Here is a 21,100-nt window from a genome sequence, read left to right as displayed (position 1 = left end):
AAATCCTAGAATTAAGTATTGATAACTTGGGCCAGACATCAAATAGCTTTTCAACAAATAATTTAAGATCATTTTTACTGCATATATTTCTCAAATGTGTAAGAGATATAAGACATGACCTTTAAAAGTCACTTTGAAAAATCTATACTTGGTATTTCGTTAAAGTTAGAGCATTTTTAAAAATATGAGTTTAACTTTTTAAATAAATAAGTGTGCCTTTCTAGACAAAAAAAAAATTTTTTTAATGGGCCACAAAATATTAATTTTGGAGATAGCACTGAATAGTGATTAAAAGTGTTGCTATAGATTGAAACAGTTTCTTAATATAAAAAATGTAAGAGAAACAAACTAGAAAATCGGAATAATTTTCCTAATCACATAATTTAAACCACATAATTTCTATGGTGGTACTAACTTAATATTTCTCTGATTTATAATTTGATAGGACAATAAGGCATATTTAAAGAAAATGTTTAAAATTTCCGGCCGAGATGGTGGTATAGGTAAACACTGTGCTTACGTCCTCTCTTGACCACATCAAAATTACAACTAAACTACAAAATCATCATTGAGAATCGCCTGAAGGCTTGCTGAACCAAAGCCTTACAACTAAGGACATACAGAGGAAGCCACCTCGAGAGTGGTAGGAGGGGTAGAGATGTGGAACAGACTGGTCCCACACCCAGGTGTGACCATTAAAATTTGAGAGAGATATCTCAGCTGCAGAATCTCCCTGGGAGGAGGAAGGGCTCCCAGCCCCACATCTGGCTCCCAGCCCAGGGTTCTACTGCCAGGGACAGAAGTCCACATAACTTATGGCCGTGAAAACCAGAGGAGACTGTGGCTGAGTAAGACAAGGGTGGCTGGAGTCCCAGGAGTTCCTCTTAAAGAACCTGCACACTATTTAACTGCTGATGGACTCACTCACTCTGAACCCCAGCACTGGGGCAGCAGCTCATAGGGCACCAGGGATGCACAGGGAGGAACTGAATTATCTGCTTTCAGAGAGACAGCTGGATGGGCAGCTTTCTCCTGGATAGAGGAGCTGGCAAAAGCCATTGTTTCTTTCTTAAGCCCTCCCCATTCCTGGCATGCAGACATAGGTGGTCACCATATCTGAGTCTCCATCAGCCTGGCTAACACCATTCACTCACCCTGGCCTGGGATTCCCTGAGACGCTGCCCATTTAACTTTTGGCCACACACAGGCAGCTTCTAGTAGCTTTTCCGTACAAATGGACTGTCTTGGCTCATGTTGAGGACTTTCCAAAAATCTCTCTAAAGTTCACAAAACTCAAACAAGCAGCATCTGGCTTCAGCACGTCCCCTACCCTGGGTGAGCAGTTCTAAACCAGGTACTAGTGACAGCCAGCCACGGTTCATGGCTTGACCTCTCAAGGCAGCTCCAAGCCCAGCACAGGTGGTGGCCATCTACAGATTGCTTTTTTGCTCATGCCATGTGGCCCAGGGTAGGGCACAAACTGCAGCTAAACTTAGTCTGCAGTGAGTCCCATGCCAGAAGGCCCTGGGGCTGGCACACCCAGTGGCCAGCTTCCAACCAAGCCAGAGTATCACCAAGCTGCCTCCAAGGATGACACAGCCAATGGGCACACTGGGCAGGCACCAGAGTCCTGCTAAAGCGAATCCTGCTCCACAGAGTCAACCCCTGCACAACAGCTCCTTCACTGTCGTCACTGCCAGTCCTCACAACCAATCAGCCTGAGGATCATTCCCTCCCAGTGATGTACAAATAGCAACCAAGGTGCAACTACCACAGGAGGGCACACCTGGAGCACCTGCTCTGGTGACCAGGGAGTCTCTGCCACTGATCCCCCAATGCACCTCCTACTAAGGCCACTCCACTAAGACTGGGAGGCATAGCAGCCCTACCTAATACATAGAAACAAACACAGGGAGGCAGCCAAAATGGACAGACAAAGAAACATATCCCGCATAAAAGAACAGAACAAAGCTCCAGAAAAAGAACTAAACAGGGTGGAGACAAGCAATCTACTAGATACAGAGTTCGAAACATTGGTTATGAATCGCAGAGAGAACTTCAATGAAGATGTAAGAAACATAAAAAAGAACCAATCTGAAATAACAGAATGCAATAAGTGAAGGAAAGAATACATTAGAGGCATCTACAGTAGATTAGGTGAAGCAGACAATCGAATCATTGATTTGGAAAATAAGATAGCAGAAAACACCCAATCAGACCAGCAAAAAGAAAAATGAATCCAAAAAGATGAGCATAGTTTAGGGGGCATCTGGGACAACATCAAGCATACCGACATTCTCATTATAGTGTTACCAGCAGAAGAAGAGAGAGTGCAAGGAATTGAAAACCTATTTGAAGAAATAATGACAGAAAACTTCCTTGACCTGGCAAAGGAAATAGACATACAAGACCGGGACTCACAGAGAGTCCCAAACAAGGTGAACCCAAAGAGGCCCACACCAAGACACATCATAATTAAAATTCCAAAAGTTAAAGGCAAAGAAAGAACTTTAAAAGTAGCAAGAGAAAAGCAGTTAGTTCCTTACAATGGAGCTCTCATATGACTGTCAGCTGATTTCTCAAAGGAAACTTTGCAGGTCAGAAGTGTTGGCAGGAAATATTCAAAAAGATGAAAAGCAGGGAACTACAACCAAGATTACTCAGCAAAACTATCATTTAGAATAGAAGGACAAATATAGAGCTTCCCAGACAAGAAAAATCCAAATCACCACCAAACCAATATTACAAGGAATCTTAGAGGGACTTCTTTAAGAGGAAAAGAAAAGATAAAAATGTGAATAATTAAATGGAAATAACTACATATCTCTCAACAATACTATAAATGTAAATGGATTAAATGCTCCAATCAAAAGATAGGATAGCTAAATTTATAAGAAAACAAGGCCCCTACATATGCTGCCTACAAGAGATTCACTTCAGATTGACTAACACACAGAGACTGAAAATATAGGGATAGGAAAAAGATATTTCATGAAAAAAAAAAAAAAGCTGAAGTAGCAATACTCATACCAGACAAAGTTGACTTTAAAACAAAGGCTATAGCAAGAGACAAAGAAGGACCCAGTAATTCCACTTCTGGGTATTTATCTGAAGAAACCCAAAATGCTACTCTACGGGATATGTGTATCTATATGTTCATTGCAGCATTGTTTATAATGGCCAAGATGTGGAGACAGCCTGCATGTCTATCAATGGATTGATGGATAAAGAGGAGGTGGTACATATATACAATGGAATATTGCAGGGAAGGGAATAGGTTCTTGCCACCTGCAGTGGCATAGATGGACCTGGGGGGTATTGAGCTGAATGGAGTATGTCAGACAGAGAAAGACAGATGCAATGTAATTTTGCTTACATGTGGAATCTAAGGGACAAAATAAACAAACATAGCAAAAAAACTCATAGATACAGAGAACACTTTGATGGTTGCCAGATGGGAGTGAGCTTGTGGGTTGGTAAAAAGGGGATGGGATTAAGAAGTACAAATGGATACTTACAAAATAATCATGGGGATATAAAGTAAAACATAGGGAATGTAGTCAATAATATTGTAATCTATGTATAGTGCCAGATGGATACTAGACTAGTCAGGGGGATTGATTGTTAAATTATGTAAGTTTCTAACCACTATGGTGTATGCCTGAAATTAATATAAAATAATATTCAATGTCAAAGAAAAGAAAGAAGACGTTTAAGTTTTTTTCTTTATACTCTTCTCAGATTCTATTACATCTTGAGCCCTTGAATGACTCACTGAAGTTTGCAACTGTTGAACAAACAAAACTCAGAAAAATATAAAAATTGTAGCCTGCTTTTCTTTCCCATTTGGAAAATGAAATAAGACCAGGGAACAGCCAAATATTTTAATGCATGTATACAAATGGAAAGTTTTGTTGTCAAACATTTGTACTTTTTTGGTATAACCCTCATTTGGTCAATGTGTAATTAAAATTTAATATGCTCCTCTTAAAGCCTTTAGGGTAAAGGCATAAGATTTATTATAGAATACTTGTAAAACTTCTACTTTGTGCTAATTAATTTTTCAGGTTGTGGCTGGAAGAAAATTTTCTATTACATTCACGGCCAAGGAAACCACGTGTTCCAAGGAAAGTAATAAAGAGTTGACTGAAAGTTGTGAGACCAATACACTTGGGGTAAGTAGTAATGTAGCTGTCTACTTATTCCCTGGAAATCTATCGGATATTTTATACTTGTTTAAGTAGCTCATGAATAATGCTGTTCTGTCTTTTGGCTTCTATTTTCATGGCTAGGACGCTCTAGACTGCACTGCTGACGTTGTTGTGGTACCTTGGATGAACATAGTTAACACTACTGTCAACTGTCGATCCCTAGGAAAGGTATGATTCTATTTCCAGTCAGCTTGGGTCAATTTTTCTCATTTAGAAAAGTTCTATTTTGGGATTGACAATGAACCATTATTTAAATGAATTCGGACACTACGTTTTTTTCAAATGAGAACTTTCACATTTCTGGGCTGATCTCTCTTTTTATGGCTAGAATGGAGAGCAGCAGTTCCTTCTCACACACTGTGAGTATCCCCTCATTCAATAGTCTCTCCCAGTGAGTGCAGCACCTGCTGTGGAGAGCTCACACTGCTAGCTACCCAGCTTCAAGGTGTGCCTGAGATGCCCCACTGGCATCGACTTACATCCAACAAGCTTCCGAGAAAGGCAGACCTCAGACTCCACTCCACATTTACTTCGAAGCAAAGTCTGCATTTTAACATGATCCCCAGGGGATTCGTACTCATGTGCAGGTGTGGGAAGTATTAGTTTACATCATCTTTTCTAATTCTTAAGAGAACTTGGCAGGTAAGTAATACTTTCCCCATCGCAAAGAATGAGACACTAATAATTGCAAAGGTGTTGAAGTCCTAGTGTGAATGATAACATTATCAAGTGCTTCTTCTGTCCCAGGCACTGTACTGAGGACTTGACATACATTTTTCTCTTGACAACTCTATGAGGCAGGGGTTGTTGTCATTCCTGTTTTAGAGATGAGAAAAGTGAAGCTAGTGCCACTCGAATTCAAATCTAGGTCAAATCAGAGCCCTCCCTGTTCACAGGATGCTGATAACTAGTAGGTTCTGGTTTGTTTGACTCCAAAGACTGTGCTCTTTGCACCACCAAACACTGCCTCCAATCATAATGTTCTCGCCAGTAGTGCAAGAATAGGTAGAAATCATCCACAAATCCACCTCTTCAATGAAAGTTGCCTCGTCTTTCTTTTTTCTGGTTTAGGTTTTTGCCATGTGTGTGAATGTATATGTATAGTCTAACACAGACATTATACAAAGACTGGGTTTCTACCTTGTGGACATGTCCTAATGTGTTTTAGTTCAACAAAGGAATTGTGGATATATGTTCCATATAAATTCAGTTCATAAAGCCATTTAGTGCCTTTTAGGATAAAAACAGTAATTGTTCTAATAGAAATAGTATCAACTAATAAATAATGTGCCATGGCTTTACGTAATCATAGGCTCAGAAGGTACCCTACAGATTATGTAGTTTAGCCTCCCAATTTTTCCAGATGAAGAAAAAACTCTCTAGCTTAGAGGAGTTTTATTAAGAACAATAATCAATACCCACAAATGACAAAATGAATCAAAAGAGGAAAAAATATTATTCATTCTCATCCTTTTTGGATTATTAATGTTGTATGTAAAATCTGGCAAAGACTTGCTCCACTGTAAACCAAGATAGCATTGCCAGGTCTCAGTCCCTTCTTTCTTCATTGATAGTGTGGTCTTCACAGTAATGCATTCATCTTAATATTTCCTATTTAGACCTCAATGCTGAAAAGGCCTCCAGGTTTTTCACCTTTCCGAACAGCAGCAGGAAGGAAAACAGAAGGAACAACTGTAAGTCCACCCCATACTTCCATGGCATCTATACAAGATGAAGAGCAGGATTCAGGACAAGAACAAAGACCCACTCGTGCACATGGCTGGGGCCATGGAAAGCAAATAAAACATGACCTTGGTCATGGCCTTAACCATGAGCATGACCAAGGCCATGGACACCAAAGGGGACATGGCCGTGGTCATGAACACCAAAGGGAACGTGGCCTAGACCGTGGACATAAACATGAGCATGGTCATGGCCATGGAAAACATAAAAATAAAGGAAAAAACAATGGAAAGCACAATGGTTGGAGAACAGAGCATTTGGCAAGTTCTTCTGAAGATAGTACTACATCTTCTGCACAAGAGAAGACAGAAGGGCCAACATCCCTCCCTTCCCTAGCCCAGCCAGGTGTAGCAGTTACCATTCCTAACTTCCAAGACTCAGATCTCATTGCAGCTGTGATGACTAATGCACCACCAGCTCCCACAGAGAATGATGATGCTTGGATCCCTGACATCCAGATAGAGCCAAATAGCCTTTTATTTAATCTGATTTCTGATTTTCCAGAAACCTCCCCCAAATGTCCTGGACGCCCCTGGAAGCCAGTTAATGGAATGACTCCAAGTGTGGAAATGAAAGAATTTCATGATTTTGATCTCTCTGATGCTTTTAATTAATTTACGCAGCCAAGGGTGTTTCCTTACCACTTCATCATCCCCTCTCCCCATTGTCCAAATATCCTGATATAATGCACCCAAAGTCAAGAAGCTTCCAAACAGCCCAGAGAGAAGTGAGACTAACAAAGGGGGCACCGTCAATTTCTGTGGACGACATAAAACTATGTACAGAATTCTAAATCCTTTCTGAGCCTTCCTCACAAGTTTTCTTAACTAGCACAGAAAATGGACAAATAAATGTGCCTTGTAGCCTACTGCAATTTGCTTTTCTAATAATGAATGTGTACCTTAAAATGTATTTCATCGATTTTCATACAAAGATTCTTGACATTCTAAAGAAACTGTGACATCTGGTTCCTGAACATGTGAAAATAAGGGAAGTCAAGAGACTGAACGTTCAACATTCTAATGGGGGAAAAATAAAAACCACCGGTGGTCAAAGAGGGACAATAAGAAAGACAGATTGGCCAAAGGGAGGACAGGGGGAAATAAGTTAATTGACTTTCTGTTTCCAAAATGGGCTAGTTACATCAAATAGTTATTCTGAAAAAGTTATTCTGATAATTCTCTTTCTGAGTGAGACTGTTTCTCATAAGTCAATAGTTTGTATTACTCATTGACTACTCTTTGCTTCAAGGCTTTCAAATAGGAATTTTCTGTTTATTTGTTGCTGAGGTTAGAATGAGTGATACTTAGTTTTCAGCACCTTTGAGTTTAATAATAAGACTGGAAAGCAGATGAAGTAATGTAGAGGTAGGCGTGCAAAGGAAATCTTTTTTGTAACTGACAAGGAAATATCACGAGATGTGATGAAAATCTTGTTCAGAAATTTTATGAGGAAGTTCCTCTCTAGCCACACTTTATCTTCACATCACCTTTTTGCTATGACATTGAAGTGCGCTGATTTTTGCAAAAATGAACAATATGATTGTCTTTAATTTCTTTCAATGTGAGAGGCACACATTTTATAATTTTTGCTGTGTTTGCCTAGGGAAACAAGATAGGGGTTACACAGCTACACTCGCTTGTGGATACATGTGTCACTGCTACTTCAATTTGTCAGATGCATTTGAGTCTGAGTTTTTATTTCATTTCAAATATTATCTGTATTTTTAAATAAAGAACCAATGATGTCAGGAAAACGTCTCATCTTGTCAACTGGTTGTTTCACTTTTCTCTTATGGAGTAATAACTTTAGATTAACGGAGTTTTGCTATACTTACAGAAGCACCTAAAGCCCTGCGAGTACAAGGGTCGACGTCGGGAGGCAGGGGCAGAGCCAGCACCTGAGAATGAGTCTCCTAATCAGAGGGCAGTATCTCCACGCCTGGCACAATAAGCCCAACAACCTCTGTCAGCAGCCCTGCATGGAAGGACAAGAGAATGGGATAGACTGTAAATAGAGAAGAATGCCATTTTATCACTGCTGCTGGGTGAAATAAAGTTCGATCTTGACATTCTCACACTTGGTTAAGTCACACTAGTCTGCTTTCAGCCACAAGCTTCGTGCAGCAAAGTTACAAAATTGATCAGAGAGCACACTCTGCCAGGGAGTCTGATAGCCCAACTCTGGAGCACTCTTGCTAACCAGGGCAGGAATCCCATCGGTGGGCCTTCCCTGCCACCAAGCCCTCATCATGGCCGCTAAGTAAAGGGTTAGGGGGCCATGTTTCCACCAGCGATCTAAGGACTCTCTCTCTCTACCTTCCCTTCTTCCTCCTCCTGATTTCCAGTCCAAAGCTAAGAGTCATTTTTGTTGTTTTATTATTGTTTTTTATGATTCAGAGAAGTACCAAAAAAGAAAAAGGAAATTTCTTTGTTAAAATGATGTTTACAGGCTTCTTCTTATCAGAAAATACCTAACCTCAAAAACATTTAAAGAAAATTTAAAATGATCTTTCTGATCCGGGTAAAGGAGAAACTAGAAAACCAGTAGAATAAACAGTGATAGAGATTTTGCTCTGTTTTGGTGTGTCCATGTGGATGATGGGGTGGGCAGGCTGTAGGGTTTCCAAGGGCTCTGCCAGTCTGTGCTTCTGACATCACCTCGCGGATGGAGGTGGTGGTCTGCACCGAAGGATGACCTTCTCCAGCACTGGCACAGCATGTATTTCCCTTCCCTTCCGAAACCTCTGTCTTACAGACTCTTCCTCTTCTGCAAAAGTGTGCGATGGAGGAGTCAGAAGCACAGATTCCTACTCCAAAACTGGTGTCCCCCTGACCTCCCTACGGTCCCAGGCCCTGAGCTCTTTTGGCTGTACATTTTATTTCAAAGGAAAATAATTTGTTTTTTGCCAAAAAAAGTGATAGACATTTAAATTTTTCTGCAATAAAACACATTTATTGAATGTCTATTAAAACCATTTACTGTGCTGGACAATTTCCTTTTGGTGTATGATTGAATCCTCACTCTGAGGTCCCCATGATCCCGTTTCTTTTACAATGAGGAAACTGCAGCTCAGAGTGTCTTGCCCAGGGTCACAGTTAATACACGACAGAGCGGGCTTTCAAACTCAAGACTTTTTGAACTCCGTTATACCATGTTCTCATGAGGCATTATCCACGTAGTCATTACGCAAAAAAAAGACATCAAGATAATTTCTGATTCTGAGACAATAATCATTCAATGCTAAAACACTTATTAAATACCTCATAGTGACTGGCGCTACTCCTAGTACTGCTCAGGGTAAACTATAACTGAGTTAAGCAGCGGGCGTTGACTATTTACCACATGTTTTGCACTGGGTCCTGAGAGGAAGACAAACGTTTTTACAAGATATAAATTCTTTTCCTCAAAGAGCTTACAATCACGTTGAGACATGAAGTCTAAAGCAGGTGGAACAGAGATTTAACCCACTGCATGAGCAGTTGTGGAGCAGTGAGTGGACCTGACGAATGTGATGAGAGGATGTTGGCCATTTGGCAGCAGCAACTTGGAAAGGTACCGTGGAACCCAGTTACCTGGGAGTTTAGGCTGAGGTAGGCAGTAGTGTGCCCCTTACAGTCCTCAGGCTAACACATGCTAAAAGAGTCTTTAGGACCCATTCTGAAGATTCTGGGTGCAGTGATTTGATTAAGAATAGACTGGACTTAATCAGTATTCCAGATATCTCCAGGCCATCACCTTTTAGCAAAAGAATGAGGCCAGTATATAAAGCCTACCGTCTCACTTGACAACATCAAGTATCTCCACTTTAGATCTTTGTTAGATAAAGTAATCTGAGTTTCCTCTGACCTAGCACCCTACCTTTCACTGTTTAAATGTCTGCACCCTCCTTCTACTCCTGAGCCAAAGGCACACAGTCTTTCTGACCTTGTCTCTGGTATCACAGAGTTTCATCCATTTATGCTTCCCTTTAGTGCAGGAATTTCCTCTTGTCCAGCCCAACCCACCTTCCTCCCATTGTCTAGGCCTAGCGCCTCAAGCAGGATGCCCTTATTGGCTTTTCACCCCTTCTTCCCTTTCCTGCTTCTAAGTCTGGTTCCAAAAGACTTAATGCTTCTTGGCCTCATTCCAGTCTGTGTTGCACTTACACTCCACCCCGCTGTTGGTGCTGTGCCCTTACCTTATGGGAGAGGCCAAACCTCCCCAAGCCTCCTATGAGAAGACTTGAGATAATCCAGTAGATATGGTAACAACCCACTCTTCCAGAAGCCCCAGTGTCTTTCCCTATAAGTCAGATGATCAGAAAGCAAAATATTATCTAAACACTTTGCAAAAAATGCTCTTGTTAATTTATTTACCTTCAGCCTTTATTTTATAAGAATCTCTATTTGAACACCATTCTGTCTTTTGCAAAGCTTTAATTGCAGTTATTGCCAGTATATTCACATTAGATGCAATACAATGAAGTGGTTAAGAATCAGGGTTCTGTGGTTAGACAGTCTGTATCCAATTTATTTAACTTCTCACCATCCTAGTTTCCTCCCCTGAAATATTAGGTTTATAATATACTCACATCATAGGTGTGTTGTGAGACTTAACAGAGATAGTGCCTTTAATTGGCATAATGCTTAGCACACGGCAAGCATTATGGTAGCTATGATTGTATGACTAGGGCATACACAATACTATCCTTGCAGAAAAATGTTCTGTCAGCCAATGAGATGTGTTTTACATCCCTTTTTGCCTTTGCAGCCATACACAGGATTCAAAGGTGGTAATCAGCTCATATCAAGTGGCTGGTAATATCTACTCCCTCGTTTTTGAGTCCATGGTTCTCAACGTTGGCTGCTCATTAGAATCACGTAGACTATCTGAATCCAAATGTCTAGGAGTAATCCTGAGTATGAGCAGTTTTCAAAAGTTCTCCATTGATTCTAATGCATCCAAGGGTGAGAACAATTAATTTAGGACCTCTTTGTTCTCTTTTAATCTTAATTATGAAGTTTTATATTGTTCCACTTTATTGACGCTTTCAAATCTTTTTGAAAATAGGGTTATGAAACTCACAAGGAATGGACAGATGGATGGATGGATGGATGGATGGACAGACGTACAGGTGACTGTAAGTATTATATGCACTAGGACTGTCACAATAAGAATGGAGAATACAAGATGGGTACAATATATGGCATTTCAAAGACTTGTAAACAAATTACTTACTGAGTATGAAGAATGAAGGACAGGAATAAACCAAAGATGACAAAGTTTTCTCGTCTAGATGCCTAAGGGAATGATAATGCCATCAACACAAACAAGGAAACTGGGAGCTGGTCTGTGGTTTCCAGTAACTCATAAGGAAAAATACTGACCCCAAATGTACGTAATTTAAGATATTTCAACAGCTGCATAAACATATGAAATCAGTATACAGATGGAATGTAAAACTACTACGTCCCGCCTCAAATTGTTTCCTTTACTCTGATATCTGTGGCCCCTGCCATATAAACAGGGAAATATCATTAGTTACTCATGGACTGAGCTTGTGGAAAACAGGAAACTACAATTACAGGACTCCTTCTCATATCAAAAAGAACACAAAGGAAAGAAATTATTCTCTGATTCAATCTTAACTCCGATTTCTACTACTGAACTAGAAATCTGAGTCTAGTAAAAGATCTTTGTTATTACAGCTTTCTTGTCTCTTATCTTCTGCCATTTGGAGATGGCACCACTCTGAGTATGTGGAAACATCAGTGTTCTATCATGGCTATTAAAAAATGAATGTAATAGTAGCTCTTGATAAAAATATAAGTACCAGCTTTGTAGCTAAGTAATATTTACCAGTTGTGTGATTTAGTACTGTGTCAACTTGGCTAAACAGGAATCATGTTTCCAAGAAACCCATTTGCTATATGGTTCTCTGTTAGAGTTGTTCAAAGGAGTCATTTGTGTGTGATCAGGAAGATGGAATGCAGCAGGTCCACTACTCTCCAAAAGTCACGGGGTAAGATTCAGTGAGTGATGATGCAGAGGTGCCAAGGGCTCCCATTTGTCCTCATCCTCCCCTAATTTGCATGCAGCTGTCTTCCCACTGCTGGCCATGTTGACCTATAGACACACTAGACCAGTAGGGCAACAGCCTTCCACAGGTTTCTGCACTAGCTCCCTTCACAGTCCCTCTGGCAGGCAGATGTGCTTGTCCCGTGTTCCCTAAAATCAACTTGTCCAATGGGAGCCCATGCCTGAGGAAGGCTGATTAGTAACTTTTCTCTGATCCTCCAACTTCTTTTCCCTGGATCTTACTTATCCACTTCCTCCCACAATGGTGTTAAGATCTAATTCCTAAGATCTTAACTGTAGGACCCATAGTGGTTCTGCTTCCCTGATTAAACCTTGACTGACATACCAGCCTTTTTTCCTCTATCGTGTTGCAGAGGAACATATTCCACTGCTTTCGAAAACCAGGCCAAGCAATGAAACTGCATTAGAGCACCATCTAAGGAAATGAGTAAAGGCTGTTCCTGCCCTAAGGAGATCAGTTTAGTGGGAAACAGGCATATATTTAAAAAAAATACATAAATCAGCATAAAGGTTGCAGTGGGAGAAAAGGTGTGCTTAAGGGGCGGTGATAGCAGAAAGGAAGAGTCAAGTCTGAGAGGCTGTAAGCAAGCTCAGAGGGCAAAGACTTGTCTCCTATGATATCATTGTCCCAGGGCCAAGGCACAGTGTCTTAACAGAAAATGAGTGCTCAACAAACATGTCTTGAATTGCAGTAAACTGAGTTTGTGTATGGCAGAGCCTTAAGCCCTAGGAATACAGCACTGAACAGGACAAACAGTTCATGCTTCACTTAGCTTACAATCTAGTGCGGTGGTTCACAAACTTGAGCATGCATCAGAATCTCCTGGAAGGCTTGTTAAAACCTGGATTACTGGAGCCATTTCCAGAATTTCTCATTCAGCACATCTGTGGTGGGGCCCACGAATTTGAATTGTAACAGGTTCCCAGGAGATGCAGTTGCTCCTGGTCCAGGAATCATTCTTCAGAATTGCTGAGTGTAACAGTTCTCAACCTGGCTATACATTAGAATCACTTGGGCAACTTTAAAAACTACCTCGCTAGGAGCGTCACCCCAGATCTAGTAGGTCATTGTTTTAAAAGCTCTGCAGGTGATTGTAATGTGCAAGTCAGGGTTGAAACTACTGAGGTGGTGAATAGTAGCAGTTACCATTTATTGCTCGCTTGCTGTGTGCCAGACACCATCTGAAGATCCCATACACATCATCACATCTGTGAACCCCACTTTTCTGGTAAGAAAACTGAGGCTCAGAGAGGTAAGATGAGCTGGCCAAGAGCACATAGCAAGTCTAAGCAGGAGAGGAAGGCTGGAACCTGGGTCTCTCTTACCAGAGTCCACACCTACAAGCCACAGGGGCCCCACACAAACAGCATGCCTGATTTAAATATTGAATAATGAGTAGAAGTTCTCCAGGCAGACAAAGAGGAGAAGAGTTTTCACGCAAAAGTACAGGCATACCTTGTTTTATTATACTCAGACCTCGTTTTATTGTGTCTGGCTATATTTCACTTCAAAGATGTTGTGGTTTTTTTTTTTTACAAATTGAAGGGAAGACCCTCCAGCAGCAAAAAGATTATGACTCACACAAAAAAAGATCATGTCACACACAAAACAAGATTTCCGTGACACTCACTGTATTGGGGTGGTCTGGAACTAAACCTGTGGTATCTCGGAGGTGTAGCCAGCACTGAGCTTCGCATCTGTGAAGGTGCTGAAGTAGAGGCTAGAAGTCAGAGGGATGGATTTCTGAGCTATGTGGGAGGGCAGGACAAGCTGACGGCTGTGGCCCATGCTCCTCCAAGATCTAGGATTCTATAACGAGGAGATTGAGACCAAGAGGAGAAGCAGAAATCTTCTGGCAGTGACTTGTTCAGAGGTGCCCTGAAAGAATGATGAGCAGATGCCTCTTTCCTGCCTTGAGTAGCTCTGTTTTGACTACTAATGTTTGGTTCCGAAATCTTAGCCACCCCAAAACAACGTTTCGCTAGTTATATGTGCTGTTCGGTTGGTGCAAGAGTAATTGCGGTTTTGCAATTATTTTTAACCTTTTAAACGGCATAACTTTTGCACCAACTTAATACATAAATATCAATAAATAAAAGCCAGAACATATAACAGGCAAAGATAGAACTAGGATTGAGGCTATTCATATTTAAATATTTTATTTAAATGTTGAAATTCACTATTAGTTGTTCTCTAAGTTTCCTGATTAGTTTATTCTTTGTTTTTATATACTATTTTATAGTACAATCTTTAAGGCTTAGTGTGGAAATTTTAGAAAACACAGAATAATGTACAGCAAAAAATAAGAACTACTGTAATCTCACCAGCCAAAGAAAATTACTGTCGAAATTTTGGTTATAAGTTTCCAGAAGTGTTTTCTCCAAATGTCTATAGGTCTGTGTATTCCAACAAGGGACTCATGCTGTAAATGTAATATATAATCTCTATATTTTACTCAACATATATCATGACTATTTTTCGTGTCCTTAGATTTGCCTCCCAAAATCCTCTCATAATTATTATAAATATATGAATATCATTTAATAATGATATGCTGCTGAAAAACCACAGCGGGTAAGAAAATTCAGTAAGTATGGTATTTCCTGTGGCTGATATTAGAAAAAGGTGGATCCGTAAATAATAGGTGGAGACCCATGTGTGAGTAGCTGACTCAGAAGAGAGGCAACAGTTCAGTCCATACTTTCTGAATATGTGTTTCTATATTTGAGAAGTGATTCAGCTTAAATATTTAATCTTATTCAGGTGTGTGAGGATTCTTGGTGAGATTCCAGCCCCAGGAAGAAGCAAGTTTTCCCTCACTGCTAGAAAATAGGAACTGGAAGGACTGCAAAGAGGCCAAACTCCTTTTCCAAAGTTATCCTTCCTCCTTTTCACGGAGCTGCTGCCCCCCAGAGGTGAAGGTCTTTATAGGAACCTCAAGGCCGCTGAGAGGAAGTGCTGTCTCTTCTTAGTACATTTCCTTTCTTTCTGAACAAGGAAATGAAAGTTCAGGCTACTGCATAATTTCAGTTTGCCTAAGAGTTTACTAATTCCTTTTGTTATCTGGGTGGAAATTTTTTTCTTTTTTTTTTGCCATGTTAAAGTCCATAAATACCTAGGAGGATGTAGCACCCCAAAAAGGACTCTAGCCTTTGGCAGTAAAAGTTTTCTGTTCCTGGAGGAATGGTGTAGATATACCACAAATTACAGAGGACAGGACGGAGGCTCCCTTGGAGAAGACTTTGAATTATATGAGTGTAGGATAACCCACCCACGGAGGAAATTAGAAATAAAGTCCAGTAAAATATCTCAAATTCAATGGGGCTCCTATCATTGGTTTCAAAAGACAACTAAGACTTTATGTGAATCTAAAAGAAAAAATCATAAAGATTCTCAGAAAAATTAAGTCTTAAATCAACACGAAGAAAAATTCTCCAGGCTGGAAGGAAAGGTAAATGCTGAACTCTCTGTCACTCTCTGTGAGTGCTGAGCAGTAAAATTACACTCTGTCACCTCATAGACATGCATCAAGTACATTAGTCTTCAGAAGATTGAAACTTAAAAGGGTTTTATTCTAGGAAAAAGTGATTTCCAAGTGGAAAAGTTAAGTTTAGAGGAGAGTGAAAACTGTATGTTGTGGGGGAGACCCTGCTCGCTGCACCATGTGTCATGCAGGGCGGCCTGCGGGGTCTCTGCTCCTGCTTCCCACGTAAGAAAGCAGGATATGGTGAGGCCAAAAAGGCACAGTTACAGAGCCATAAGTAGGGGAGTCATATCACTACATTCTCGCTGGCGGCATCCGCCTCTCTGCAATCCGCTCTTGCTAGCTCAGCCACCATCTTCTTGCTAGCCCCCATTTCTCTGCTAATGTAGCCATGGCAGTTATATTAGTGCCCAACGGCTCACTGGTTACAGCTGACGGCCAGCTAGCCACAGCTGATGGCCATCCGATCACAGTTGATGGCCATTTACTACCTGAGCCAGCACCTTTCCACGTGAGGCCGAGAGTCTGGAAACTGCTCCCTGGGGCTCTGTCCCCACACTGTATCTCACCAAAATAAAACAAACATATGAGTATACATTATGATATGAAGATAACTAAATCATTAATAAAAATTTAAATACTATGTGGATTGTTTTCTAATATAAACACTCAAAAACATTTTTATATGAGAAAAAGGAAAATTTAACTTTTATTGAAAAAGGCTCTTGATTATAAAATTAAAAATAGATAGGCAAATTGACATGAAGCCCACCATTAGTAGTTATAAAAAGGGAAAGAAAAGATAAACAAATGAAGGAAACCCCTTTCATTTGTAAAATGATTCATTATAAAAATACAGCTTCCAATTGAAAAAATTTTAAGAAATGCTTTTAATCAAGATTTATAGATTTTTTTCATATTACTTGCAAAATACATAAATAAAAAAAGTGAAATATAAGCCGAGTTTATATAATACTACTTAAATACTTTGATAAATTATTTTATATATTCTGGATGTGAAAGATAGCTATACATCTTCTGGTTTTGCCATGTGAGTAATAACAATGTAAACATAAATTTTATTTCATGTGAGAAATGTAGCATTTTAAAAAATACTAAATTCAATAAAAGTTCCCAAATTCTAAACACTTCCTTTACAAATTATTATTGCTTATCCTAATATTTTCAAGTATATAAATATTAGCATAGGCAGACAATTGATTGAGTTTTTATTTGAATGACTGGTGTCATTAGAAACTGGTCTTGAAAACCTCAGACAATATGGCAATTTGTGAGAACCTGTAGCGTTCCTCCACTTATCCTTTATGTGTAAACTTGTAAGGTGTGATGTCTTTCTAACAAAAGTTTTAAAACAGTGTTATTTTGAACTTTAATGTCAACTTATTATATTTTCCTAAAATCTCAAATTATCTTTGGAATTTTGGACTAACAGATTTTTGATATACTTAGCTAATAATCAATATTTACCTGGGGACTTTTTAAAGTCTTAAAATTGTACCAAGCACTGTGAAGAATCGAAGATTGTATGATAATTTCAAGTAACAAGTTAGCCTTCCAGTTTCATGGATGCTGGCAGAAGACGCAAAATGCCTGGGTAAAGGACATCATCACTCACAGCGATCCGTATTTCACCGGGTCCCCAAGCCCCAAGTCCAACTGGGTGACACAAAGGGAGCCAAGAGAGCCAAGTGATACCTACATTGCGCACACAGTGGATTGGGTGTGAACTATCACTTTTCACAAGTGTGCCAATATTTATGATCCTTGTGATGCTTTGGAGTACTTCGTGATGGTCCAGAAGCATAAAAACAATGCAGTTTTCAACTACTGAAAGAATGACAATTTCCACTGTTACCTCTCAGTAGTTGTTATAAAATATCTGTTTTTCATTTCCAGCCACAATTGCTATTATTTTTATCAATTGTCCAGTCTCTTAGATCAATTTTTTCATATGTTATCCATTTCTACAATTTGACCCAAAATTCAGAAGCTTTGGGCACTTATGGGATGTTATTTTCATGTCAACTGTCTTTGCTGCTCCTGGAGTGAAAAAGATTGTCTCCCTCACCTTGCCTAGGTTAGCACTAGCCGACAAGGAGGGGAGTCTAGGAGTGAATACATGAGTTGTATGCTGTAATTTTTCCCAGAATTTCTCTAAAGCCTTGTAAAAGATGGCGTTTTTATGAACCCCTCAATGTTTACAATGATGTTAAGACTAAGAGGAGATGGTACTCCTCTCCTCCTGGGGAACCCAGTGAAGTTGCTCACATGAGCAGGCTTTCACAGTTGTGAGCACCTGGTCAGGATGGGTGAGAACAGGCCCATGTAGAAAGGTGGAGACAATGACTATCTGCAGAAGACTTCTAAGCCACAATTTATTCCCAGGTTTGAAATACGTTTGTCTGTTAACAATAGTTGGGGTACGCTTTACAGGATAGATTGTAAAAGAATTTTGTTTTAAAGCCCTATGTACATATCAATGCCTTCATTGATTCTTTCATTTTAAATCTATCAGGGATAATGAAATGTCAAAATGGAAATATGTTTTCCATTTATTTATTGATTGATTTATTACATTTTTAAAATGTTTCAATTACACTTGACATATACTATTATATTAGTTTTAGGTGTACAACAGTGATTAGACATTTATATAATGCATGAAATGATTGCCTCGATCAGTCTCGTATCCATATACATTGTCATTACAATATTATTGAAGAAGAAGGAGAAGGAGGAGAAAAAGGAGGAGGAGGAGAAAGAGAAAAGAAGAAGATGGCAGAAGAGGAAGGTAGAAAGGAAGGACAAACCCATTGGCCAAGGAAAAAAATGGATTAAAGTGTGCAGAAATACTGCCTATAACGAAAAAGCAAGTAGCAATGGTTACCTCTAAGGAGAGCAGCTAGAGGCCAAGAAGGTCTGAGGAAGTCTTCTTTTTCACCATTTACCCTTTTGTTCTGTTGTAAGTGTATTTTGTACAATGTGTATCCTTCCGTATCAACAAGTGAATACAATGAAACAACCCTCTTCCAAATTGCAATTTCACATCTTAACCCTTGAATTAGACTTCTTACAGATATATCTATCTGTACATGTACAAATGATGATAGTGCAAAGCTGTTCATGGCAACGTTGTGTGTAATAGCAAACAATGGGAAGTATCTAACTGTCCATTGAAAGGGTTCAGTGAAATGAACTATGTATACCCATCCAAAAAAATACAATGCAGATCTAGAAAAGGATCAAGAAGTCTGTTACGCACTGATATGGAAATGATGCACCAAAATATATTGAGTAAAAAAAAAAAAAGAGGAATGCAGAAAAGTAAAGTATGCTATCGTTTTCTGTAAAACAGACATCATTTCCTTGCTTGTGCATTAACAAATATATCTAAAAGGCACAGAAAAAAATATCATTGGTTGAATTTGGAAAGAATTATTAGGTGGCAGTGAGACAAGAGTAAGAGGATGATACTTCACTGTATATACTTTCATACCTTTTTAATTTTAAATCTTGTAGCTATATTACTTATTCAAAAATTAAAAATTTTTAGAAGAGAAAGATGGTACCGAAATGTTACCAATTTCGAAAACCTCATCTGTATCTGTATGCATTTTGTGTACCTCCAACAAAATTCAATTAGTATCCCAATAAAATCCATATAAACCATCTCTGAAAATATCCTGAGACTGGGAAGTAGAAAAAACATGGCAACTGAACCATTCTGTAGAGATAAATGAAGAAGCACAGGTAGTTTTTCATAGACGAAAACTTTTTTGGTGTACAAGTATATAAATATGAGAGTGCTCTTCTTCCGTGAGTTTTTTTTAAACTTCTTCAATTTTGACATAATTTTAGACTTACAAAAGAGTTGTAAACATAATACCAATAGTTCCCACAAGTATGTACCATCTTTCACCCAGCTTCCTGTAATGTTAACATCTCATGCAATCATAGTACAATGATCAAAACTAAGAAGTTAACATTGATACAATATTATTAAGTACACTACAAATTTTATTCTATGTGAAAAAAGTGAACTTTATTTTTTTATTTTGTCATTTCCTGTGAACTTTTAAAATGTTTTAAAACCTACTTGATTCAAAAAGCAAGCCATTGGTAGGAACATAAACACATTTCTTTCTGCAATACAGCAAAAAAAAAATAGTCTTTTTTGTCTTTGGTTTTTAACTGTTTGTCACAAATATTTTGCAAATGTTGAAATTAGCTAAATAGTATTGTGAAGATTTTAAAATTTTCGTATGTGTACAGTAAGGCAGACTGAATTTATGTTGGAAAAAGTGGGGTAGAATTGACTTAAGGGACTATTTAACTTATGACTTGAAGGAGGTGTTTATCTGTTTCATTGCTTGATCACAAGGTTTTGGTAGCTAAAAAATTTGCAGTTTATTCATGTAATTGAAAATATGTGTTCCATTCCCGAGTTTACCACCCAAAGCGGTGGTTCTCAACCCGTAGTCCTCAGACCAGCAGCAGCAGCATTTTCTGGACAATTGTTAGAAATGCAAATTTACAGCAATCTGTGTTTTAGCAAGCCTTGGTTGATTTTGAAAAACTAAATTTTAAGGATCTCTGATTAAAAGAATTGTTTTTCTGACTAAAGGTGGGGATCGAGAGGGACTAATAGTGAAAGGGAAATTCTCAATGGCACAATAAAATTGCCTGTTTGTTAAGAGGAAGGTCTTGTTTCAGACTACTTCTTTGTTTCTCAGAAATTAGATTGTACTTCATTTCTCCTAAATACAGACTTACTTTTTAATTTTTTTAAAATTTAAGTGTATTTTTCCAGGACCTATCAGCTCCAAGTCAAGTAGTTGTTTCAATCTAGCTGTGGAGGGCGCAGCTCACAGTGGCCCACGTGGAGATTGAACCTGCAACACTAATGTAATGAGCATCATGCTCTAACCAACTGAATTAACCCGCAGCCCCAATACAGACTTACTTTTGCTATGTATCACAGTTTGGCCTTGGCCATCTTTCACCTGAGTGAATTGGTTCCAAAGACTACAAAATGATTAACATAGAATTTCTATATTGATAACCTTTCTGCCAGAAACCAATTTGATCACTTTCTCATCAGAAAATGAGTATGGGCAATACTGGCTTTGCATAGTTCTGATATGCACAAGTTTCAGTCTTAAAATTAAAACCAGTCCCCCAACAACATGGTGCAAATTTCAGTTACCACAGTACATTACCTGTGAGTAATTACTTAGTACAAACTTCACTGCTCTCAGAGCACCAAGAAAATAATAGGTGTGTATCATGATTGGTGGCCAATCACATCAGTTATCTCTTTGTCCCCCAGTGATAAACTCACATGACATTTTACAAAAATGGGCAATCCAAAAAGGGAATTGTTCAATAAAGATGGAAGTGCAGCAAAGAAAGGAAAAGTGATATTGCTAGAAGTGAAACTGGATGTAATGGAATGTTGATAAAACTGCAATTCTTGATATTCTAGATATGCAGCCAGAAGAATTTTGTGAAAGTGAACTTACAGACATAAATAAGAAAAGTGGTTGTGACACTGAAACA

General features: G+C 39.0%; 1 protein-coding gene across 1 annotated transcript in view; it reads left to right on the top strand.

Moving 5' to 3' along the window:
- KNG1 (kininogen 1) overlaps positions 1 to 7,714 on the top strand; it is a 29,854-nt gene extending 22,140 nt beyond the window's left edge. The window contains exons 8-10 of the mRNA XM_081070842.1: positions 4,068 to 4,175; positions 4,293 to 4,379; positions 5,831 to 7,714. Of these exons, the coding sequence (XP_080926968.1) occupies positions 4,068 to 4,175; positions 4,293 to 4,379; positions 5,831 to 6,568 (933 nt within the window). The 3' untranslated portion in view covers positions 6,569 to 7,714. The remainder of the gene's footprint in view (positions 1 to 4,067; positions 4,176 to 4,292; positions 4,380 to 5,830) is intronic.
- The last annotated feature ends 13,386 nt before the right edge of the window (positions 7,715 to 21,100 follow it).

Source organism: Rhinolophus hipposideros (genome assembly GCF_964194185.1).
Source record: "Rhinolophus hipposideros genome assembly, chromosome: 2".
In the NCBI taxonomy this organism is placed as follows: domain Eukaryota; kingdom Metazoa; phylum Chordata; class Mammalia; order Chiroptera; family Rhinolophidae; genus Rhinolophus; species Rhinolophus hipposideros.
Note: the sequence above shows the minus strand (reverse complement) of the source record. Positions and strands in the feature narration are given on the sequence as shown.